We start from the raw sequence: 24,745 nt of genomic DNA, 5'->3' as shown, positions 1-24,745 counted from the left end.
TGTACGCGTTTTGTCTTGTTTGCTCTTAAAGAGGTAATTAGTGTTTTCTAAGTAGCTAGGTAGAGATGGTGAAAACTAAGATGACTCTATCAGGTGTCTTGTTCTATACCAAGTCAATGGAGTGGAAGAAAAAAGGCTATTTTTCTCTGTGCCTGAAGAGCAAACAAAAGTTCTTATACAGTAACTCCTCATGGATTTGGATGTGGAAGTAAATAATGTATCTGTCTGGCAACTCAGCATGCGCATGCTATTCCATTTGAGTGGAGAATAAATGTCTTCAGGACACCTGTGTCTTGTCTCTCGGGCTTGTTTCTGACTGAGAACAGAAAGACCTTGGAGTACATAGACAACTGGCTTGATTATGTGAGTACACAGGAAGGTCTCCCAACATTGTTGTGCTAATCACGTTAGCGGGCACAGACTCAAGGCGGGACAGATGCTAGACAAAGGGCAATAGGGTTATGTTGTCCTGATTAGAGGGGGCTTTGGGGGGTTTGGCGAATCTCGTTTCCTACCTCAGCGTCACCTTGCGGAGGGAAAACTGCCATCAGGTCTTTTTTGTCCCTTAGTCTGCTTTTCCTTCCATCTCTCAGGTGTGTCACTCTTTAGTAGTGTCGTAGCCAGCACAGATTGTGTGTTTTGAGTCACACACATTTATTTTCCTGTTATCAACCGCCTACACATATAACAATGAGTTGCAGGAGAACATTTTCATTTTTTCTCCTTGTGGATTCACACTGCTTAGAGATGTTAAAAGCGGATTTGTTCCTTTGTGAGATGTTTTACTTGTTCTTATAAGTCTGCTTAACACAAATCCCTCAGTGGCTCGTGTACAAACCTCCACAACTTATCTTTAAATCTAGTAACAGTTGAAAAACCTTTGCAATAGACATTTTCATGCTGATAATGTGGTTTAAAAGGCTTCAGGCAAAACTTTATTTAGAGAGGCGGAACTTGCTTTCTGATGTTTGGTAGAAAAGGAATTCTTGATTCAGAATTCAATCTGTCTTGATATAATACTTCTGGCAATTCAGCTGCTTTGTAACTTTTTACTTTCCTTTCACAACTTATGGGTAATGTCTGTTTTTGACGCTTTTATGACAGTCAGTGTAAAAGCCTATTATTTAATTTAATGATTTAAGATGTTAAAATATCGCCCTATATTAGCTGACACCTCCCAGTTAAAATAAACATACAGAGGAAATGTTTCAAAACCAATCTCCCTGACCTTAATTTTTCAGATAATTCCTTTTTTTTTCTGAAGCTGGCTAAGTATGCAAAGAAAAAGAAATGTCAACATACATGACAATGTTAACATATGGCAGAAGTGATAAACTGTTGCATTATCTCCCATAATAATGGAAAACTAAAAATAACTGCCGCATTTCTTCTGCTCCTTCCAGGATCCTACATGCTGGTGAACTCCTCCCAGCATGCCGTGGGTCATCGTGCTCAGCTGATGCTGCAGACGCTGAGTGAAAATGACACGCACTGCGTCCAGTTCAGCTACTTCCTGTACAGCCGCGATGGCCACAGTCCAGGGGGCCTGCGGGCGTATGTCCGAGTAAACGGGGGTCCGCTCGGCAGTTCGGTGTGGAACACGTCGGGGTCTCACGCTAAGCAGTGGCACCAGGTGGAGCTGGCTGTCAGCACCTTCTGGCCAAATGAATACCAGGTACAAACTCATAATCATAACAGTGATGACTAATTTATCTGTGATTTTATGAGAAGCTGAACAGTTGAGAGAGGATTGGTGAATCAGATTTGCAGACCCATGGACCCCCACATCTTGTGCAGTTGAAAAACAGCACACAGTTAGGCTCTGTTGAACACCACTCATTTTAGCCTAGAGGCATATCTGGTGTTAATTACTTGCATTTGCAATTTAATTAGCATTGATTCCCCTGTGAATGGAGCCAGCATTAGTGCTCGAAGGGCCCTAACTAGGTCTCTTGTGGCCATGCCCTGTGGAGATTTCACCCACTGAGGCTTGTGTTCTGTGTATTCACCTGACTAATACATTTTGTATGTCATTGCCTTCTTACAGTAGACAGACATTGACTGGCATCTACTGTTGGTGCCTGATGTGCTGTGGCCTGTAGATGGCACAGTCAGGTGAGCACATAATATACATCTATTAATCCAATTTATTTTTTCTGCAAACTCTGCAGAGCTGTCAAAAAACAATTAAATTGACTCGCGTGCATTTCATCAAGAACTGTCAATCCCCCCGACTTAATTAAAATCTATCTGGCTCTGCAGGATCTGACCTTCGCTATGTAAAAGATAGATGCAGGCTGACACTGTTCTCCCAACATCGCATGATCTAAAAATAAGGTAAACTATCAAATCAAGAGTATACAGAAATACTGACACGCAAACAATTTTGCCTATGTAGTCCATGCAGAGTCAGCGATTTCTGGACAATGTAACAATATATACACACTTGACAAACATGTTAATAATTGAGCTTTCGAGGTGCTGGTAGGGGATTTGTATTTATTTATCTTAAGCTTTGGAGAGCAAGGCTATCTGTTTTGCCCTGTTTCCAGTCTTTATGCTATGCTAAGCTAAGTTAACTACCTCCTGGCTCTCTATATCCAGCATACAGACATGAGAGTGCTATTAATCTTGTCTTTTAAGTCTTTGCGAGAAAGCAAATAAGTGTATTTCCCGAAATGTTCAAATATTTGTGGACAAAATAATCCTCTTTGTGTTATTTTGAAAGCATTGATACATGTATTTAAAATGAAAAAACTGACAGTAAGTCAAGTCAGCTATTAGAAATAGCTTTGAAATAAACTCTCAATGTGTAAAAAACTAAGTTACAGACTCTAGTGGAGCTGAGGCTACAGACCTTGGTTCTTTATATTCTGTTTATTGAGGTCTCAGCTGAGCAGCTACAAATGAGAAACAAGAGGCCTAGCTCTACTAATCAGTGCTCCTGCCAGTCACACTTCTTTTGAGCTCTGCCCTCATAAACCGGGTAGTGAGGATCCCCACCAGTAAAGCTCTTCATTAGCTCAAATCTGTTACAAATAATGAGGCATTTTCAGTGTGAATCATTATTTCTACAATAACCTTATTAAACTTCTTTTATTTTATATGATTCTCTTATGATACATTTTTTAAAATTGTGATGAAAACAGTGTTTTTGCTGCTGATGGATGCTCTGAGGTGTGATCTCTGATGGGCCTTACACAAAAATGATTGACAGTGTAGCTTTAAATAGACAATCCTTATCTGCTAGCAACCTTTCTTTTACCTCCTGTGGAGGAAAACACTATGTTCAAATGTATTATATTACATTTGTTAATATTAGGGATTTAGTCAAAGGTTTCTGCACCGTTAGAGCAATTCTGTCTAACGGTGAGGAATCAAAGCTATCCTTCTTTGCTTCCGCTCTCATTTTCACATTTTACTTTAACTCAGCTCAGCTCGCCTCGCAGTACAAAGAGAGCAAAACAAACTGCCCCCTCAAAGTCACATATACCACAGCTTACATTGCTAATCCCTCTGCAGTGAAAAAGCTCATCACTGTGGAATGACACAGCCTTGCAGCTCGTCAGCGCTCTCTGTTTCAGAGACAAAACAGAAAAGGGTAAATGTGGAGGTGTAAGGCTGAATGTTTTCTTTAATATCCTTTTAATGCTGGCTATCGTCTGTCCTTAACCAGCATCAGTGCAATAAAAAGAAAACAAAATAAGAAGAGCAGGGGTGTTATAGCTTTGTTGGTTTCAACACAGGTCTCTTGAAATTCACCCGGGGCTTTTTAGCTCTGAAGCACGTTAGATGCAGCTTGTGTGACTTTAAATACTAAGTCTTGTACAATCACTTTGGATTTGAAGTGATAGTCAGGCAGATTAACTCTGTCATTAAGCTATCATATAACTCTTTTGAAGCAAAGGGGGAAAATAGGCACTTTTCTGCTGGTAAAATAAATCCCAGGAGAACACACATCATTTCGGAGAGGGTTTTCAAATCTGAAGGTTTTTCTACCTTATTAGATTTTAAGTCATATTAAAGCTCCCTGTTCTTTGCCTACAGCACAGGGATACTAAATGTCAGCGTAACCTTTTGCACTGCACAGTACAGATGGCAGATTACACTCAAGGTTGATAGAGTGTAATGAAATATGTTTTTTACAGCGCACACAATCAATGTTCATGTCTTAGTAATGTCATTTTGGAATGTAAGTAAAAACACTCAAATGATTTAGCTGATAATCACCAAAACTTAAATAATGTATATGCCGAAACCCACTCTTCTTATTCTCTGATCACGTGACAAATGACATGAGATCTGTTTCCTATCACGGATGTGAAATTGGGATTTGGAGTTCAATGGATTTTGCGGTTGCAAATGTAAGAGAGCACAATCACCTTGAGATTTCTCGATTGAATATGTCGTGTGGGTCTGGTGTACATTGCTATATTTCTCTCTCTGCCTCTTATTGGTAAAAGTGTTTGCAATACCTGGAGAATCTTGTTATCAAATATTAAAGATGTTATCCAGCCCTCGAAGACTGCCAACTAGAGCAGGAGACATGTCCCCATCTTCTCTTTACAGTCTCTCACTTTCTTCTCTCAACACGGGCTCCTTCCAAATGTCAAAATCTTATTTGGACGTGCTTTTCTCCTTTCTAGCTTTACTTTCTCATGTTTATATTGCATATATTATTAATTCCATCTTTGACTGCCTACCCCCTGTTATAGATGTTCTTCATACTATGCTCACATGTCAAATGCACACATACAAAAAACAATACCTGGGAACCCTAATTTAGAACAAGTCAGTAGGTAAACATTGCAACCTGCGGAGAAATTGTCCAGAACTTTAGGTTAAAAAAAAAAAAGGACTATTTTTAACCCAAAAATAATTTCTATGTATGTTGTTTGTCTATTGTGTAAAAAGGACATGTTCATGCTTACAGGGGTTAATGTGCTAAAGAAGTAAGGGATGAGGGATAACGCATGCTTTTTAAGGCTAACTCTTTCCGCTACCTTTAGGCAAGGCAAGGCAAGTTTATTTATATAGCACTTTTCAACACAAGGCAATTCAAAGTGCTTTACAAAAAATGAAAGAGATTAAGAAAATGGCATTTAAAATCAGTCATTAAAAAGAAAAGCTAATAAAATAAACATTAAAAGAAAAAAATACATGGCAGTCAATTAAACATTAAAAGAAAATAGTACATGGATAAAAGTTACAGTGCAGTCTAAGATATGAATAGTTCAATTAAAAGCAGCGACAAAAAGAATGTCATGCATGTTGAGTCAGCGATTATTCGCTGTGGCCCTAGTTTCTGGAAGAATATGCCTGAGGATCGGAGGGACTCCAACTCTTTGGACATTTTTATTAATAACCTAAACGATTTTTTTAGCATGGGTTTTACTTAAGGTGCCACATCATGTCTTGCCTTAATACAGTATTTACTCTGTGTCTTCTAGTGACTTTAACTTATTTTTAACGTCTTATTGTTGCAATGTTCGGAGTTGTTTTGAAGCAATTGGGGCTGCGTGATTGTATAAAATAGTATTTTTACAATGTTTCCGTGGACACCATCATGTTTACTTATAAGACTAATTTCTTCTAAATAAACAACAAGCTAGATAGTGGTAGATAGTGGTTAGCACATCAAAGACGTCTAAATGAAAGTCCTCATGTCTCAGCTTTGTCTGATAATATCTCTTGCTGCTGAGACTTCTGCTAGCTAAATGAAAAGGCTTTTGTGAAATACTGTGGAGAGCAAATCAGACACAGACTATTATCCTTTGGCATTTTCCACCTGAACAGATTTACTTCAGCACGTGACCTTTTGTCTGAATATTTAAGAAGTCATTTATCTATGACGGCGTCTAATGGTGAGTGAAAGCCCCCCTTGTCTAATGGTGTCTTCTGACTAAAGTGGGAAAAGTAGAAGAAGCTGGTTTATAGGTCCAGATAAATCATTTCTTGATTTGTATACATAACAAATTGCTCCTAAAAGCCAATATTGCAAGGTAATGTAATATTTTCTCCTAATGTGCATTTTATATCAGTCATAAATCACTGCTTGTCACACTGTTATTTGTTTTTTGTCTTCAGAAGATGGTTCCTGCATTTCATATCCTTTAGAAGGAAAGTAGCCGTTCATTAGAATAAAGCACAGACGTACAAAAGTCTCATTGGGAAAGTGGCTATCAATAAAATTCTGGGAAGGTTGTTTATTGAAACAAATGCTCAGAATGTCTCCCTCCTAATAACCTTCTACCCTAATGGCTTAGAAGACTGAGGATTAACCAGTAATCAATCTCTTATTGAGTGTTTTAGCTCAGCAGAGAGTAATAACACCTTCAATTAGACTTGCAAGAATTTTTTTTTCTCTTTCTTGGATACCATTAAGCCTAATCAGTGTTTCTGGCTAATTTTGATGTTAGTCTAATGGCAGGGCGGTGTGTGCTTGCACAGCTAATTCAGGCCAACATATTCAAAGAAAAAGGCCTTTAATCATTGCTGTAAATGTTGAATGTTTAGGCAGGCGCACATTAAGAGTAAAGGAAGATGGACATCGAAGGAAATAAAGGAAGGCAATGATAAAGTGATGGAAATATAGAGTGAAATGAGGATTCTGATAAAAGGCTTTTGAAGAAGATATATCATTAGAGATAAGGGGAAAAGTGGCAAATCATGAAAACAGAACATGTTTATATCCATTTTTTTAAGGCAGTAAGATGTTCAGACTCAGGTTCCAGCTGGGAACAAACATGAAAATGGACTCCAGCAGAAGGAGATTAGCCTGAATGTTCCTCCCTGAGCCTGAGGAGAGCAGCCAGCTTTAGAGCAGGTCACTCTCCAACACTGAGACCCAGCAGCCAGGACCTTTCCTCTCCCTCTCACCTCCCCCCTGTCAACCTCAGCCTTGCCTCTCCTCTCTCTGCACGCCTGGCTTTCTGCGTCTCATTCGGCCAGGAGTCTCCTAGCTGAGCCCAATCTCCTCACATCCCATCACGTTGTGTTGGTGCACCTTCCTTCAGGGGTCGTCACGGCCAGGGTTGCTGTAATGAATTGTTGCTGTAATCACACGTCTTATTTTCCAAGTTAAGGGAGGTGGGCTGTCTCTGTGCTACTAACTGTGGAAGTCTGGGATTTGGGCAACAGGTCTCGGAAAGTTTGTGGTGAACCTTTCATTTGGGGTGCCAACGCATCGGATTGTGATGGGGAGAAAATATGGGTGTCTTATTGGTCTGGATATCAAACAAATCATGTGAAATGTTTCTTTCAGCAACATGATCATTTACAAAAATTGGCAATAAATGGCTAGTACTCATACCTTCAAACACGTCATACTTTTGCTCTAGAACGCAGAACATCTTCGGTTGGAAGTACCATACACTAAATTGTCATGATGTCATTTAGTTTTAAGAATTGTGTATTTCAGAATTTTTATTTATTTTGTGAAAATGAAAACCAAAAACATATTGTGACAAAGGTTTTGAAATCACGGTCTATTTTCAGTTTTTATTCAAGCATCTCTGCATCTCATAAGTTTTCATCAGTGGATGGATCTTGAAAATCAAGATCATATGGTTGTGTTTAAAATGTGTAATTTAAGGGTTAAAAAAAAGTATCCGTTAAACCTACTGCAATATCCTGGAGACTGTAGTTTACACTTTTATGCCATATCGGCACCATGATTGGCAACTATATAAATCTGTTTTTACTTAATGCCCGCTTACTACCCTTTTCCACAGCTTTCCACAATATCACTGAAATAAAGCTATAAGATTTCAGGTACCCCTGCTTGGTGTAATAACTCTACAACACAAGAAGTCGCCGCTGTGACTTGATTCAGTTATGACTTTGAAAAGAACGAGCTCCAATCTTGCATAACCCATTTAAGCTACGCCTGGGTGTGAACACACATTTAAAGTAGCTTGGAGGATATACGATCGTTTGAGAGTGTGTGTGCGTGGACCTTTTGATAGGAACCATGTTGTAATCAGTTGGTCAGAGGATTATGAGAAACAATAACTCAAAGCCGGCCTTCGATCAAACGTACGGATGGGAGACTGTCCTTGGTTCTGTGAAAACAAACTTCACCCCTGTGTCTCATAACTCTCTCAGTATTACTGAGGATGGTGATTTGATATTGATTAGGTTTCATGAGAGCCCGCTGCTCATCCAACTTATTGTTCCATAGGACGGCATGGAGCTTTGTCCTCCCTTGAGTCTCGTCGTGACCCTGTGCTAGCTGTATTATCTGCTGTTATGGCTCCGCAGCAGCCTGCGCCCTGAATGCAGAATAGCGCTCATGACTCAGGCGCCACGTTGTGTGCCTCCTCGATAAAGACATTATTTGTTTTGGCCCTGCGGACAAAGGCAAACGTATCCATCTTTCTATTTTTATGATTTGGTCTTATTTCTTTCATTGTGTAGTGTTTTGTTTTGGGTCAGCAGATGTGCAACCATGTGGTGATGGGCATGTTTGTAATGAATGTGTCTGTCACTTAAAGAGTGGCGCGAGCTGTGGACCTCACACAGCCCTCAATGTGCTTTAGAAAATTGCTGTTGCACTTCAGCTTTGAGAGCATTAGGATAGTCATAAGTGTAAGCTTTAACTGTTCTGCTCATAAGTTAAATCTGTTCATCATGTGTTCACACTCACTTCTCTTTTGCAGGTACTGATTGAGGCAACCGTTTCCAGAGAGCGGCGAGGCTACATTGCCATAGATGACATCATGGTGCTCAACTACCCCTGCTGTAAGTGCCACTTCTGACAATGAATTGCAATTACAGAAGCTGCTGAAGGGGGAAAGAATGTAGTGGTTTTAGGCAAAATATGTATTTAAAAACAGTATGAAACAAACAAAGGATGAAAACAACAGTGATGGCTGATGATCGAACTGTTATATGAGAACTGCAGGTTCTCCCGAGGCGTACTGCGACAATAGCGATGCTATTAAAACAGTGTGACACCCAAATGCAACACTCCCATCCACCTGACGACACACCTGCCTCTCCTGCCTTTGTTTGACAGCCACATATGTGTTAATCAATCAAATCTTGAATCCTCTCTCTGTAGACTTTTCTGGCCTGACTGGAAATGCCGTGTAGCTTTTGGTCACAAGTCACTGTGTCAAGTGTTTTTTCCACTATCAAGCATAACATTTCAAAGCTTTATGAGAATCTTCAGGGTGATTTATTTTGTAACCAATTCACTTTTTGTGTCAGCGAGGCTAGCGGTTCAGTTTGTTGTTAGTGTAAAACATATTCCTGAATCCCCTGAGCTTAATACCTGAACAAAGTCTCCTTGTGTCACACTCCACGTACAATCCACTACTGAACACGAGGGCTCAATTTTAACATCCATTGCCTCTACTTCTTCTTAGTGACTGATTGTTGATTGATATTTTTCTCTCATGGCGATTCAGCTGTATCCCCCTGTAAATATTTATATATCCCATGCTGTTATCACAATGATGTTTGAAGACTTTTCAGGCATGTCGTGTCACAGAGGAGACCACCAGTGATTTTGTCAGACGAACACCGGCTGTGAGCTTGTTCCATACCCCCCCTGTATGCGTACCACCCTGTCAGTCACCCTGTTTCTCCCTGAGACAGCAGATGGCATCTTCTGAATGCTCCCACTGTGGCCATTAAATAATTAAGACTCTAATCAAGACCTGAGCATGCCGTTATGATGTGGCACATGGCCAGCCCGCATATTTGGCAGCGAGGAGAGAACAAGGAGTGAGAAATCGAAGGGAAGTGTCGCATAGTAAAAAATCTATTAAATAGGAAAAAAAATAAAAAGCTCTACAAGTTCCTTTTATATGAATTCTGGTTGACATTTCTGGTTTATTTTTCTCATGAGTCTTGGTCTTTGATTCTGATACTGATGATACTATGAAATATGTATCACGCTTAAGTGTCCCGAGGATAAGATCTGACACATTTAGCTGTATAACACCGCAGTCCTTGCAAACTTTAGGGCCTATTTTTTTTCAGTGTTGGTTTAGGCATGAATTATGCATTAAGTGTCTCTGAAAGGAAACATGGTCACCTGCAGGGTACAGATGTGAGCACTCTTTCCTTGCTACTTTCTGCACAAAAAACAAGATCAACAATTTGTTGTCAACTCCCCCCCCATCCCACTAGATATCAACACAGTTGTGCAAAGCCAAGCAGGAGATTTGTTAGATCCAAATATTTGCTTCTCCCCAATGCTTCAGCTTCACTGTTACTCTGCCATTTCTCCCTGTCAATCATCCAGAGTGACAAGTCAACTTGTCCGACCCTATTTCTCAGAGCAGGCAGGCAGTGCTCCCGGCGTTTACCCAGTGATTTGGCTCTGCGGGAATCTGCTTCTCACTCCACCATTGTTAACCATAGAGTTGGGTGAGAGGGCTTCACCCACACACTGACTCATTTGCAGCTCCGCACAGCATGCAGGGACATTATTATTCGAAATGTGGAGGGCTGATGCATACTTACGGTTTTCTTCTGCAAATTCACTCCCACATTCTGCTCGTAATAAATGGCTTCTTATCAGATTTAGCTGTTTGATAGCAAGTTATATGGCAACATACACGAAGTCCCCCTCTCAACCTACTGTAATTACACACTAATGTTTGCTTTTGATCTTATCCTATATTTTTATTCTTGATTTATTCTAATGTTGAGTTGTATTCAAAGTTCTGTTGTGCTGAGCAGAATCTGGGAGTGGAAGGAAATGCAACAACTTCTATCCTCCACTGTCAACACAAATAAACAAACAAATGCAAAAAAAACTAAAGAAAAAAGAGAGATTTCTTCTTGCAATATTTATTTTCCAGTGTTTGGTATTTTTGCTTATTTTTTTTTTCCCTGCACAGATTGTGGCAGTATTTCTAATATTTCAGGTTTTTGCTTTACAAAAATACTTAATAATTATATAATAAGTTAAAGAAAAAACTGTTAATATCAAGTGCGTCAGAACAATTCAAGCAAATAAAGCACAATTAATTTAATTCCAAATGAATGAAGAAAGTTTGTGATATGAAATCCCCGATGGGTAAGCATTGGATAAAGCTAATTGTTTTCTCAAACAGAAATGTCTAAAATTCCTATTAATGCGTTTGAAAAAACAGAAAAGCCTTGATCAAATGTTATCGTATAGCTGACTGACATTGTGAATAGCTGAAAGGTAATGGAGTCTTTTGATCTCACTGTGTTTCTTTCTCCGTCTGTCTCTTTAGATAAGGCGCCGCACTTCTCCAGGCTAGGAGATGAGGAGGTCAATGCTGGGCAAAACGCTACTTTCCAGTGTGTTGCTTCTGGAAGAGCAGCTGAGGCTGAGAAGTTCCTACTGGAGGTCAGTAGTTTAACGCTGGAGTTTGTGAGTTTTTAGTATTTTTACATCCCAAAAAGTCAACAGTACAAACAGAAAACTGGTTTGGGCACTTTTCACACTTTAAAGATTCAATCCTGTATAATTTGGAGGTGCTGCAGGTTATGCAGTAAATCACCCAGACCGTAGGAAGCACAACACAGCGCTCTGTAGTCATTTTGTGTCTCCTTGTTGTCCTTTTGAGTGTCTTTGTGGTTGTTTTGCATATCGTTGTATTGTGTAATTTTCTTTCTCTATAGTCATTGTGGGTCTCATTATGGTCTTTTGCTTTTAGTTTTTTTTTAAACTTCTCTGAGATTTCTTTGTTGTCTTTTTGTAGTTGTTTGTTTATTGATACTTTATTAACCCGATGCCATGTAAATCATTCAGTTAAAGACATATTCATAATTGTATAACTGAGGTTTCACATACATGTTGCATTTTTAAATAGGCTGTTCCCCTAAATAACCATCGCAATAAGGTTTTCTCTATTTCTGTAATAATGATGAGTCCCTGACGTGAGTTCTTAAATAAAGATGGTAGAAGCAGAGCTCTAATGCTGTGAAGGCCATGAAGGCCTTGAAGCCTCCTCACTTCACTGCCTCTGAAAATTAGCATTGCTTATAAGATCATATTGTTCTCTGCTTTCTTCACTGCCTCCTGTTTTTATTCAAATCATGCGCTGTGTTTTAGATTTCTGTCTTTTCATCTAGAGTGTTTTGCTCTGTGAAGGTCGGACGGGCCATGCAGTCCTTAGCTCTTGTGGGAATTTCTCTGTAGTCTTAAAATTCCCCTCTTTCTGTAGCCCTGATTAAAGGACCAAACGTCATTGGGTTGTAGGGCTCTTCAGTTTTTCATCTCATGCTGCAATTTCTGCACAGCCACACATCCACTGCTTTCGCAAACATCTTACCCCCCACTACAGCAAGTGTTGATCACGGTTGACCTCAGGCAAACCTACTTTATTGTTTTAAAACTTGTAGGTGTGTGATTTATGTAATTGATGCGTCCTCCTTCCCACCTCTTTATCAAAACAGCCATTTAGTCACAGCACAAGGATGAAGACAAATGCTTTGGGTAATTAGCTGGCATAACCATACAGGCGTCTGCTGTAATGAGATCTCTAGGCCACTGAAATGCTGCTTCCCTGGCTCTCCCCTGCCTTTTACTGTCCTCCTCACCGTCCTCCTGCCTGCGTAACGCGTCTGTTAGAGCGGTTTTCTTCATATGAACTCCCAATACTGTTGTTTACTGTTGTTGTGCCCTTTGGTATTCATTGTGTCTGCCGCACCAGCTGCAGCACAGTCTTGACTGCACACGCCTGCCAGATTAACAGATCGTTTTGTCGTTTCCTCGCCAATTAGTTACAGCCAGATTGTTTACGTAACATGAAGTGATCTCATACTTATTAGATTTATCCTAATTTCCCCTGCCTCCTTTCTGTAATCCACATGCTTAGTAGGAAATAAGGAAGTGTAAAAGATACAGGAAGGATGCGGGATTAGGATTTCTTTCAGTCTTTTCTTGTGGTCGCAAGATTAATTGCCCGCTTAACCCAAATCGGTAGGCGTTGTTTATGTGTTTGTTTTTGAAGGCTCGGCCCGAGGTTTGTGTGGTCTGTGGCTTTTCGAAGGCCCAAATCAGAAGCAAAACAGAAGCTGGGATGGCCTAGCATAACCCGAAGATCTCCTTGTTAATCCCAGCACGCTCACACACTTTGGGTTTTGTAAAAAACTGGCAGATCAAAAGTATCAAAATTCATGGCGGCTATTTCACACAAAGAGAATGGCCTGAAAACATGTGAAAAAAAGAGTTTATGTTTGTCTTTGAGGCTACGTGGACTTGACGGATGCTTGTAGTTTTAATGGTGTGGAACAATGTGAGAAATGCCTCTCACGCTGCAACAGCAAGGTGCATCATACAACATTCATTTGAATCACATGCAATATTTTCCTATTGTTTCCCACTTTCTGCCCCAAATATCTCTTTCATGTTGTGTTTTTGCTTTGTGACACGCTGCTTTATGCTGAAAACAACAATTGTCTCACAGCCATTTCTAATGTATCTTTTTTTTTGTTTATACCAAAACACAGTCTACATGCTGCTATTCCTCCGTTAGCCTATTTACTAAACTGATTAAACTTTAATGCAGCAAAGCCCATCTGTCTCCCAATTCTAACTGCTGAGCAGTTACATGTTTATTTCAATAACATTGCACACCAAGGACAACTGAGGTTGTAGATGGGCTTCATTAAGGGACAACACTCATGACATGTATAACCCCCATAACCACTATTATTTTAACTAGATTTCAATTGTCTTTGTTAAAGCATGTCTGATTGTCATATTGTCTGATTAAATCAGAGAGATTCTCCTGCCATCCTAATTAAATTGCATACAAATGGACAATCCTTCTTTTTAATCACATAGCCGTAATAAGAAGTGACCTGGATAGCAAAATACATCATATAAATTGTCTGGGGACAAGTTCAGAAACAATACATTTCTAAATCTTTATTACTCTACTTAAAAAACGGATCCATACTATCAGCAAAATCCGTATTCTTGGTGTAAACAGAACATTTTAACCAGGTCAATTTTATTTTCTCATTTTATAAGATGTGGGTGTAATAAACAGAGGATATACAGAGGTGCATCATGGGGACTGTAGGATAGATAGTTTGGGTTCAGATAGGACAAGTTATTCTTGAGGGTTTCTTCCACATCAGGTCTATTCCAAACCAAACCATGTTCATTTCCTAAGCCTAAGAATATAGTTTTGTTGCAACATAAACTTATAGAAATGTCATGGCAGGAAGCCTTCAAGGCAGTCTTCTGCGAAGGGTTGGTTGTGGAGCTTGAATCATTCTTCTTTTTCTAACTGTCTGTGTGTATAGCTATTGTACATGAAACACTATGAGATGAGATGTGTGTGTGTGTGTGTGTGTGTGTGTGTGTCACATGATGACCCGTCGTGTTTTCTCTGACCTTGTCCTTGCTTGCCTTCCAGAGACACAATGGGGACATTTTAACAACAGCATCAGTCAAGCACCTGAGTCACCGGCGCTTTGTGGTATCCTTCCAGCTAGACAACGTCCAGCAAACAGATCAAGACCTTTACCGCTGCGTCACCCAGTCTCCCAGGGGCTCTGGGGTGTCAAACTTTGCTGAACTTGTTGTTAAAGGTAAACGCTTTCTCTTATTTTTGTCTCTTATGGTTCCTCTTTTTGGTCTTCCCCCCCCTCCTGTTTCTTTCATCCCAAACATGAGTTCATCTCTGCTGCTTTTATATAAAACATGATGTTCTGCGTGGGATTCAAAAGGTAATTTAAAACATTTAGCTTATGAGTGATCGAAAACAAAGACACCTTTTTCAAACTGAACGTTCAAAAAATACAAATTGTATATTGCTCGACACACATGAAGGCTCTCTGCATTTCAAATGCACTTTACTTGACATGTGGTGTTTTCTGAGCTGGAGTTGTCAAATATGCTGCCATGCTCAGCTCTTCAGCTCTCTGTCAAAGAGCTGTTCACTTGACTTGGACTCCTGCAGCCCCTGTCATATCATGTACCGCAGATGGTGACCTCACTCCCATTACTCACTTCAGCTCCACAGCCTGACACCACTTTGACAGCATAGTAATGACATGGCTGTGGGATGGTTTGAAGGCATAACAAACTCCCGCCCTCAGCAAAGGAAGGAGAAATGTGAAAAATTTCCGATCTCCCAGCCCTCTACTATATGCTCCTCCTGGTATAAGGTATTTTCAAAAGACTGTTGTGAGGGTAGGAGAGAGTTAGAGAGAGTGCAGAATACGCTGACGGCATTATTGGTCTCTCTTAGTTGGTCTGTCAATCCCTTTGTTGCAGGCTAAATTACTTTAACATCTGTCGGAAAGATTGCCATGAAAATGTGTTAGAACATGCATGATCCCCAGATGATGTATCGAAAACATTTGGTCATAACTTAATGGACTCCTATTATACTCTTTTTCATCAATATATTATAGGTCTCGGATATTCAAAACATGTCTCTGAAGTGTTTTGCTCCAAATATCAAACAGATCATGCATTGTAGCATCCCATAATCCCCTCTGTTTCCGCCCTGTTTCAAAAGTGCTGATTCTGTGTCTGTTACTTTAGATGAAAATAAGGAGCCCCTCCCCACGCCCCTCTGAGAGATATTTGGTTAAAAAGAACACAATGGTGCTCTAGGAGGAGATTCAGGTGATAAGGTGGGGGGGGGGGGGCCTAATGGTTACACAAGCCAAATTGTTATGACTTCATAAAGTGGCAAAAATCTGAACAGCTCATTTTCAGGCAGGTTTTTATATAAATGGATCAGGACAAAAAGAGAGAGAATCTTTTTTCCTGAAACCTTCAGAATCTCTTTACAAAGAGGGGACACATGTTGATGTGTAAAAGACATGAGAAAGTGGATTTTGCACAATAGGTGACCTTTAATGTACCTCCTATGCCATAAACAGGCTGACATTTGTGTTTGTGGAATGTCTTATCAGCTATTCAATGGTTAGAGCCTGAGATAGATCTAGGTTGATTGATTTTGAAGCACAGATTTGGTTTATTGTAAGTCATATCACTTGCAACAGTACAAACTGAAGCTATTTTGCCAAAATATTTAAAAAAACACTGTCACCACAGACACAGAGGAATCAGTGCTCATAGAAGCCCAGAAAACCCCTTTCAGTGTAATCAGATTCTCAGCAAATAAGTATTATTGTATTCATGTCTTTATTGCTTTCCTTGCTTTTTTTATGCCTCTGCTTTGAAGCCAGCTGTGGCCTGCGGCGTTATGTTTTTAAATTGCATGTGGTCCTTACACACCAAACTGACACCAAAGAACACGTGTCGCCTCACGTCGCCTCACGTCTCCTACGTCTTGGCCATGTTTCGCACTGGAACACACAGAAGAGGCTTCTCAATACTCAAATTTCCCCTCCTCGTCTCCCCTCCTCGGTTCCCCTCCTCGAGACTTAGACCCGCCCACAGGAGATGCGAGCGGAGGACCGAGGAGAGAGGAGGGGAAGCAGCAGACGTTTAAAGAAATGAGAACTCCTCTCCTCTGAGCGGTCATTTTAAAGAGACGTCCGTTCATTATTACGTGTCGAGTGTTTTGTCATAGCGCTGTATCTCTGTTAGATCAGCTGAACATTGTTCCCCCACATATTTACTTTGAATTCATTGAGAGTGCGGTATAATGAGACAATAACAGGCTACAGATGCGGACACACACACACAATATATTTATATACAATTTAAAGTATGAGAGCACTCTCATAATAACGTAACACAATCAGAGACTGGATATATCCCCCCCTCTCTCTGGTCGCTGAAATGGGGAATTGAAATTACGGGCCAAAAGTTGTATTTACAAGTAGCCTATTAAAAGTAAGCAGAGGACACCAAACCAACTGAGACCCGTCTGTCCGCCGCATTTACGCACTGTACAACACACACCTACACACTGTACCACACACACCTACACACTGTACCACACACACCTACAGCTCCTAAAGCATAAGCCGTTGTGTATTTTATTATGTGAAGCAATGGTCTTAGAAAAATATCGACTCTTTGTTTGTAGATATCTACTAAACTAAAGCAAATAAAGAGAGTAGGCCTGTTATACTGAGTGATATATATTATACACACTGCTCTGCTTTCTGCATGGACCGTACAGCTGTTCTCTCTGGAAACATCGCGACGCGATGAAAGCAGTTTCTAAAATAATATCCAGGGGATGCATGCATAGCTGTCATTGGCTGAGATAAGTCCAGCCGTGCGTCACGCCTCCACCGTTCCCGGAAATGCATCCGTGGAGGAGCCGTGGAGGAACCATCAGTGTATCCTCGGTTAGAGCTCCTCCAGAGAGCCTCCTCGATGCTCGATCCTCGGTCCTCGGTGTGCATTTAGAGAAATGAGACGTCCTTCAAAATGGCGCGCTGAAATTCATTTCCGGGTCACTACCGGAGGACCGAGGACCGAGGAGTCGAGGAGGGGAAATTTGAGTATTGAGAAGCCTCTAGACTTCAGCCGACGGCCAAGTTGCACGTACGAACTGCGCATGCGTGAGTGGCAATAACTCTCCTTACCAGCAGGCATCGGTAGTGTGTATTCGTCATTAAAAAGAGGCAACAACCGGAAGACAGACGGCATGATACACCGAGAGAAGAAGAACAGACTGCGTGATATAAACAAACAACAAATAGCGTGTGCGTTCCATGTTCACTCTACAGCGAGAAGCTCATGGGGCTTTGCCGAACCTGTGTCGAGAGCTGGAGTTAAATTAATTCTCAGATTTGCCTTCTTAATCGTTTGTTTGGTCCCTCACTTCCATTTCGCTTGTCATGCACTGATTTGCTAAGCTGAACAGCCAATCAGAGTGATTTCTTTGGCCGACGGCCTTTAGCCTTTAGCCAACGACTATTCAACATGTCGAATCGGTGGCGGAACGTGTCGGCACGGCCGAAAAGACACGACGGCGCAGTACACACCAAGACACACCAATCTGAGTAGGGCGACACGACGCTCATCGACGGCCCGACATCTATCGACGCCGAAAATCGGCTTGGTGTGTAAAGACCTTTAGTCTCATTATCATGAACGTATTATCTCAGGGATGCCTTGAGGGAGTTTCTTTCAATTTGGCAAACTAGTCTACTTGGATAAACTGATTAGATTCTGGTGGAGCATTTTGTCATAATTAGCGGAATAATTCTTGAGTAACGGCCAAGAAACATGTTTTTGGCCATAAGTCAAGAATTAGTTTGCTCATTATTACAAAATACCATACAAATGTCCAATAGTATAACACGATGAAGTGATGACAAGGTCAATTTCACTGTGACATAATGATGTACTGCAAAAACCCTTTATGATTCAACACTATTCTCAGGAACAGAAGAAGAGACAATATTTCACATTTGGTTGGATATTGACTTTGTGAAACTAACGTTCTGTTTCCACTTTGAAACTGTGGTGATTGATTCTCCTTTGCTGCAGGTTTGTTGATATGTTTGGAGCATCCACATTTCAGCATTTGCAGCTACTATACGGCAACATCAATATAAAGCATTGTCTTTCATTGTCTGTGTTTTATCAGAATCAGTTTTATTTACCCATTATGTGAGCACATACATGCATTTGACTATTTGTGTTATTTCCCTTAATTAACTTATATACACACAATAATATACATTCAGCAGAACAATAACAACAAAGTGTATCCTCTATTCTAAGACCCAGATTGCCAGATTGAGCTTGTTGCAGAGAGGGTGAGAAAGGTTTTCCAAGATGGCTATTTCATTCCCCGTCCTAGTCTCTACATTTTTATATGTTGAGATTTAGACATAAACTGCATCTTGACTGGTTGTCGGGGAAATATAACTGCCAGGCCATAATTCTAAGATACAATCAGGACAAATATGTTATCTATGGGCCAGTCTATTCTGCACCATGAGTAGATGTCCGGCTATAAATCACGTTCAATGAACTGCCTGTAACCCTGTAATCTATGTCACAGGAGCTGAGACCGAGTTCTTAACGAGACTTTCACAAATCCCTTTTTCCCTGCTGCCCTGCTAAGAAGAGCCTAATCATCCCTGTAATGAGTTGGAACCACTCATTTCTAAACCGCAGATTGCATGCGGGAATCATGATGAATCTTTATTATTGGCTTGTAGGAGAGCAACATGTCCTCATAATGAATAAAACAATTGAATCTTTAAGGTACTTTATGGCTTTTGTGGTGGCCGCATATTATATTTTAATCCTGACTACATTTAAAGAAGAAGATATTCTGTATTAATCCCCAAGGGGGAATTATTTCATTCTGCTGTAATATTTAAGAAGATGTGTTCTACTCCTTGTTAAAGCATAAATCTCTGTTTGGATACATCCTTAATTCAACAGAAGCTGGCACTGAACAATGTTACGTTTGACAATAGCTCTGTAAAAGGAGGGAAACAAAGACATTCATATTCTGAGAAAAATAAGCAGTGAATTTAATGATTCAAGATTCAAGGCTTTTATTGTCATGTGTACATACAGTAGCTACAGTGTAGATATATCAATGACAATCTTAGGTCAACAGTGCAACACAATAAAACAAATACAAGGGTTAAAATAGTGCAAGTAAATACAAATAAAATAGAATAGAAATAGTACAAAGAACTTGAAAGAGATGAGCGAGTTGTTTTAAATGTGTCCCCACTGGCTGCTCAGCCTAAGGCCTAAACGTGTCCTTTCATTATGGATGCAGTCATTGACATCCGAAAGATGAGCTGCTGCAGGGAGGGGAAGCGGTGCGGAGTAGAGGTGAGGCGCTGGTGATGCTGAAGGCTCACAGGCAGGAGGGCCATCAAAGACAGAGGTGCCTCTGCAGGAATGAAGGATTAGTCACAGCCACAGATCTAACTCTGATCTTTTTCTCATGCTTTGTTCTCATTTATTTTGCATTCCCTTCCCTTCCCTCACACTGTTGCCCGTGTAATTGTTCAGTGGCTTGGATCTGCCAGTAAGTGACATTTGACCGTTGGGCTCTGGAATTAATCCTGGACTTGGCAATCTTTTCCGACAGTGATGCAGAGTCTCCTCTTTCATCATGGTTACCAGCGAAAGGGAAAGAACACTCAGAGAAAAAGATGTACAACACTTAACACATCCACAATGATCATACACATTCAATGGACTGCATACACAGCTGTTTGTTCACTCCCTGCTTTGCTGAAATGTATGCAAGGCTGTGAATGCCTTGTTAATAGGTATGACTAATCTGCTATGTGTACACAGTTTGACCTGCTCACACCCAGGAGTCTCTCGGGACTCATTTGAGACTCAGTGGGCTTTAACATGAGGAGACATCTGTTTGCTTACAAATGTTTAATATAATTAATACTACAACTTTACCTAGCAGCAGTGCTACTGTATGTACCCACCAGCAAATGCTTTCACCAATACAAAGTTGTTTTTGGACAGGAAAACGAAAAACAATGCTTTTTATTTCCTCTGACAGTACCTCCATCCCCCATTGCGCCACCCCAGCTGCTGCGAGCCGGCTCCACTTACCTAATCATCCAGCTCAACACCAACTCTATCCTGGGAGATGGCCCCATTATCAGGAAGGAGATTGAGTACCGCGCCAGCCAGTCTCCATGGTCAGAGGTGCACGGAGTCAACATGGTCACCTATAAGCTGTGGCACCTGGAGCCAGACACAGAGTATCACATCAGTGTGCTGCTGACTCGGCCCGGGGAGGGAGGGACCGGCCCCCCAGGACCGCCTCTTGTGAGCAGGACCAAATGTGCAGGTGAGCTCCTGACACACTGTACCACTAGACAGGGAGGGGCTGCCTAATGCAGAGATTAACAACCTTTTTGGATTTAAAGGGATCATCACTTCATTTAATCAGGCAGTCGCATAGAAATTAAGATCGTCCAGAGAACAAGAAACATATACTATTAAACTACTATTAATTGACATGATATATACATTTATAACCACGATATCCATTTCTTTTAAATTATTTTGTCTGTGATTCACTCATGGGCTGACCGATGAATATACGCTTGTTGTGGAGAGAGAAAATAAAGGAATGTCCAGATGTGATTGAAAGTAAAATATTCTTGTTTATTCAAAAAAAAAAGGCGGTGGAAAAAATAAATAAACGTTTTCAAACAAACAATTTCTCACATAAACTGATACATCAAATATTAGGCAAAATATATACAGTATACATTTATATTAGAAAAAGTTAGAAACACTTTTTTCTTCCTTGTTATCCCCCTTATTATTTTCAGACCTTCGGGTCAGTAACCGCTGCCCTTATGTATTAGAGGGTTGTGCTTGACGTCACACAGCATCATTTGATTGCAGGGCATGTTAGATAATAGAGCTCAGAGTCAAAGTCCAGACCAGTATCATCATCAACATACACGCTCAGTCATTTAATAGAGTATTTTAACAACTCCAAACACGAAAGTGCTGTTGCTACTTCAAACTGCTACTAACTGGTCAGTATCTGCTATGACACTACAAGCTGAAAACACACCTCCAAGCTTCACCTGTGTGTTACTTTGTTTAAACTGAATTATACAATCATTTACCTTATCAATTGCAGATTGCAGAGTATGAATGTCCTCTTGCTATTTTCAGACGATAAATACGTGTGTAAAGTTTGTGAAGGCAGGAGGAAAGCTTCCGAGTTCACCGTCTCCTCTTTTTCTGACATGAATGTCATGAAATCTAAATACAGAACAAGACTGACTGATGAACATTTAAATGACTCTATTAGAGTGAACCTAAGTGGGTACACTCCAGTATACACCATATGGTGGACTCCATGCAGCGCCAGTCATCTCACGAACTGTAAAAAAGAGTGAATGCACTTACTTTATACATGTGCCATAAGATGCTTGTAAGGTGGTGATTAAGGTGATGTATTCACTATGTGGGCCATAATAAGAAGTGAGACATTTTCGTTTTCTTGGACCTTGATGTGAAGTTAAGATCTTTGATAAGCTTTAGGTATTGCAATTTCACACGTGTACAAAAGTAGCTTAATTCAACTGGTGAGTGCTATGTGAATACATGTAAGCGATGTGATGCAAGTAGCTCTTGGCCACTTTAATTTTTTCAAAGTAGCTCTCAGATGAAGAAAGGTTGGAGACCCCTGATCTATGATAGCAATACCTATAAATATGTCTTCTTTGCCTTTAATTATGTATTTCTCTGGAAGACCCACGGCTCAAAGTACTGATGCCCAACAGCATTATTAAAGGTGGGGTAGGTAATTCAGAAACACTTTTTGTGATATTCCATGGAATGCTCTTAACATCCTGATAGCATGTATCTGTGGAAGCCGTGGCGCTGTAAAAAGCACGACCAATCATCTGAGCCGCCCCGGCTAAAATAACTGGATGGCCTACCTGCCTGTCAGCCTTCCATCTCGTGAACAAACTTATCTCATGCCCTCATTGGTCATGTGCGCGCTCGTGTGTGTTGGAGGAGGGGCTCTGTGAGGAAGTCTGAAGGAAGGGGCAGATTTTTTTCGGCTGCTTAGTTTCAAATTCTAGCGCACTCGAGCTGGTTTCTCCATTCTTACCTACCCTACCTTTAAGTCTACAGAGAGTTGTATTATACGCGGCTGCATCTGTCACGATAATCTGCTCAAATTCAATCGGAGAGGAGCCGATGGACAGAAAAAGCACTTTTGCTATCACCGTGTTCTCTGAGCTCTGGAGCTGAGCGGGGAGCCCTTTTTTGCTGCCAGCATGGCACCATCGGTTTGACAGTTATTTAATAGATAACAGACTTCTTTGGACATCCTAAAGCTGGCTTTTTTGGTATCTTTTGAGGATAGAATATCTTTCTTTAGCATGTACAATACATTTACAAGAATGTGTAGGTGACAGCGGTGGAGACATATCAATTACAGTACACAAAGATAACAATGTTAATGTTTTTTAAATAAACAATTAGTGACACCCATTAGTAAATTAAATTAGTTTCTGTGGTCTTAATTTTAACTGTTGTTCTTACTTGTGAAGCACTTTGTGAATTATATTTCTGTGAAAGGTGCTATAATAAATAAACATATTATTAAAGAAAATATATGACCTCACATATTCATAGTAGGTTTGTTCTACATAAGGATTACTTTCCTTAATTTCATGTACATTTTTATTTATTATTAAATACATTTATTCATATTTAGCTATAAATGTCAGAAAGTAGAAAACAGCCCAAGGTAACATCTCAAATGTCATGTTTTATTGAACTTGTTCGATTGTTTAAATCCATTCAGCTTACAAAAATCCTCTTATATGACTATGTTTGGCCATTTCACTTCTACAAAAATGATGAATCAATTATAATAATACCGTGGTCTCTTATAGATTTTTCATCGCTTCACTAATTAATTAAGAGACTAAATCTTTCAGCCATAATGACCTTGCTTTGTGCCTCGTCTGTGCAGCAAGAACATTTTCTCTTAAACTATAGTTACAGCTGACACTCCAGTATTACCGATTTAGATATAAATGATTTAATCTGTCATTCAGGTGAAGCTTTTCTTCCCATCAGGCTACTTTTTTTTTTAATTCCACATTTTGTACTCCCTGCTCACGTCTGCGCCCCCCTGTCATTTGTCACTGTGCAGACACAGAAACACCCAGGGAGATGAGCGGGATGCCAGCCACTTTTAAATATACATACACGCATATAGCACAAAGAGAACTGTGTCGATGCAGATGCACGAACAGAGATGCAGTCAGTCATTACCGCTGCCTGCATCTGCAATGTGTGTGTAGCGCTCTCAGGCACACGAAATGGAGAGCTTTGTGTTACCCAAAGGCAGTCTGTGGATTTGAGTCTTCCATGGTCATCACTCTTTCCTATGCCCAACGGTCTCTTCCTGCCACACACCATCCCTCACATATCTCCCCACCCTGCTTCAGTAGAGCCTCCCTGGCCCCCTCTCCGGTGACATATTAAAGCTACTCTCCTCTCTCAACACCCAGAGACACCCCCCCATGCATCAGGGTGCCAGTGAGCTCACAGCCTTCCTGCACACCCCAGCCCACCTCAAGAGACACACGAAAAATTCTCAATAAAATTGTAGAAAAAGTCGCTAGCGGGAGAGGGAAGAGGTGAAGGAAAGCTGCGGTGTGGGAGTATGTGTGTGTGGGAGACGAGTAGTAGTTTTTCAAATTGAGAGAGTGAAACAGTAAAAATGAGGCATGTGAATGTGCGAGAGGTGAAGCGAGAGAGGATTCACAGCGTAAGGGAAATTGCTTTCACAGTAGCCGTATCGGTGTTGTGAAAGTCACTAAACTCAGCCTTTAATGATGTATTTACATTTCAACCACTGTGACATTAGCTTGTTCAACCATGTGTGGGATAATAATACTGCAGTGTTTGCTGAGCTGTTAAACAGGGCATTTAGATGCAGTACTAGTTCAATAAATAGTAAGTATAGGTGAAATTTGAATTTGCCGTTAGTCCTTCTGTCTGGTTGAATTAGTTTTTTTGTTTTTGTGCAGCTATATCTGCTTGATTCCTGCTTGGCTCTATCAGTGTTTCTTACCTAAGTGTGTTGCTCTTTAAAACGCTGCAACACTGCAATCCTCCACCTGGTGTATCTCACCTTCTTGACCCTGCAGGAGACTCCTAATCACCACCTGGTTCACGGAGCTCCCTCTGACCCAACCTCCAAACCATCTGGTCGACGCTCTGCCTCCTGACCCCACATTCCACGGCTGAATCTTGATTGCCCCTCCTCGCTGTTGGCCTGATTAGGTTTAAGCGGTAGAAAATAGATGGTGGGCGTGTTGCAGTGATTTCAGGGAGGTAGTAATTATCCAGCGAACAGAA

At 40.6% G+C, this 24,745-nt stretch overlaps 1 protein-coding gene across 4 annotated transcripts in view; it reads left to right on the top strand.

Annotated features, from left to right (window-relative positions):
- Positions 1–24,745, top strand: part of LOC117553933 (receptor-type tyrosine-protein phosphatase U) — a 171,534-nt gene that overhangs the window by 88,602 nt on the left and 58,187 nt on the right. For all 4 annotated transcript variants that reach the window (XM_034228070.1, XM_034228069.1, XM_034228068.1 and 1 more), the window contains exons 3-7: positions 1,404–1,675; positions 8,661–8,742; positions 11,220–11,335; positions 14,361–14,535; positions 20,388–20,681. In XM_034228070.1, the coding sequence (XP_034083961.1) occupies positions 1,404–1,675; positions 8,661–8,742; positions 11,220–11,335; positions 14,361–14,535; positions 20,388–20,681 (939 nt within the window). The remainder of the gene's footprint in view (positions 1–1,403; positions 1,676–8,660; positions 8,743–11,219; positions 11,336–14,360; positions 14,536–20,387; positions 20,682–24,745) is intronic.

Source organism: Gymnodraco acuticeps, unplaced genomic scaffold, assembly GCF_902827175.1.
Source record: "Gymnodraco acuticeps unplaced genomic scaffold, fGymAcu1.1, whole genome shotgun sequence".
Classification (NCBI taxonomy): Eukaryota; Metazoa; Chordata; class Actinopteri; order Perciformes; family Bathydraconidae; genus Gymnodraco; species Gymnodraco acuticeps.
The sequence above is the reverse complement of the archived record's forward strand: the minus strand, read 5'-3'. Positions and strand labels throughout refer to the sequence as shown.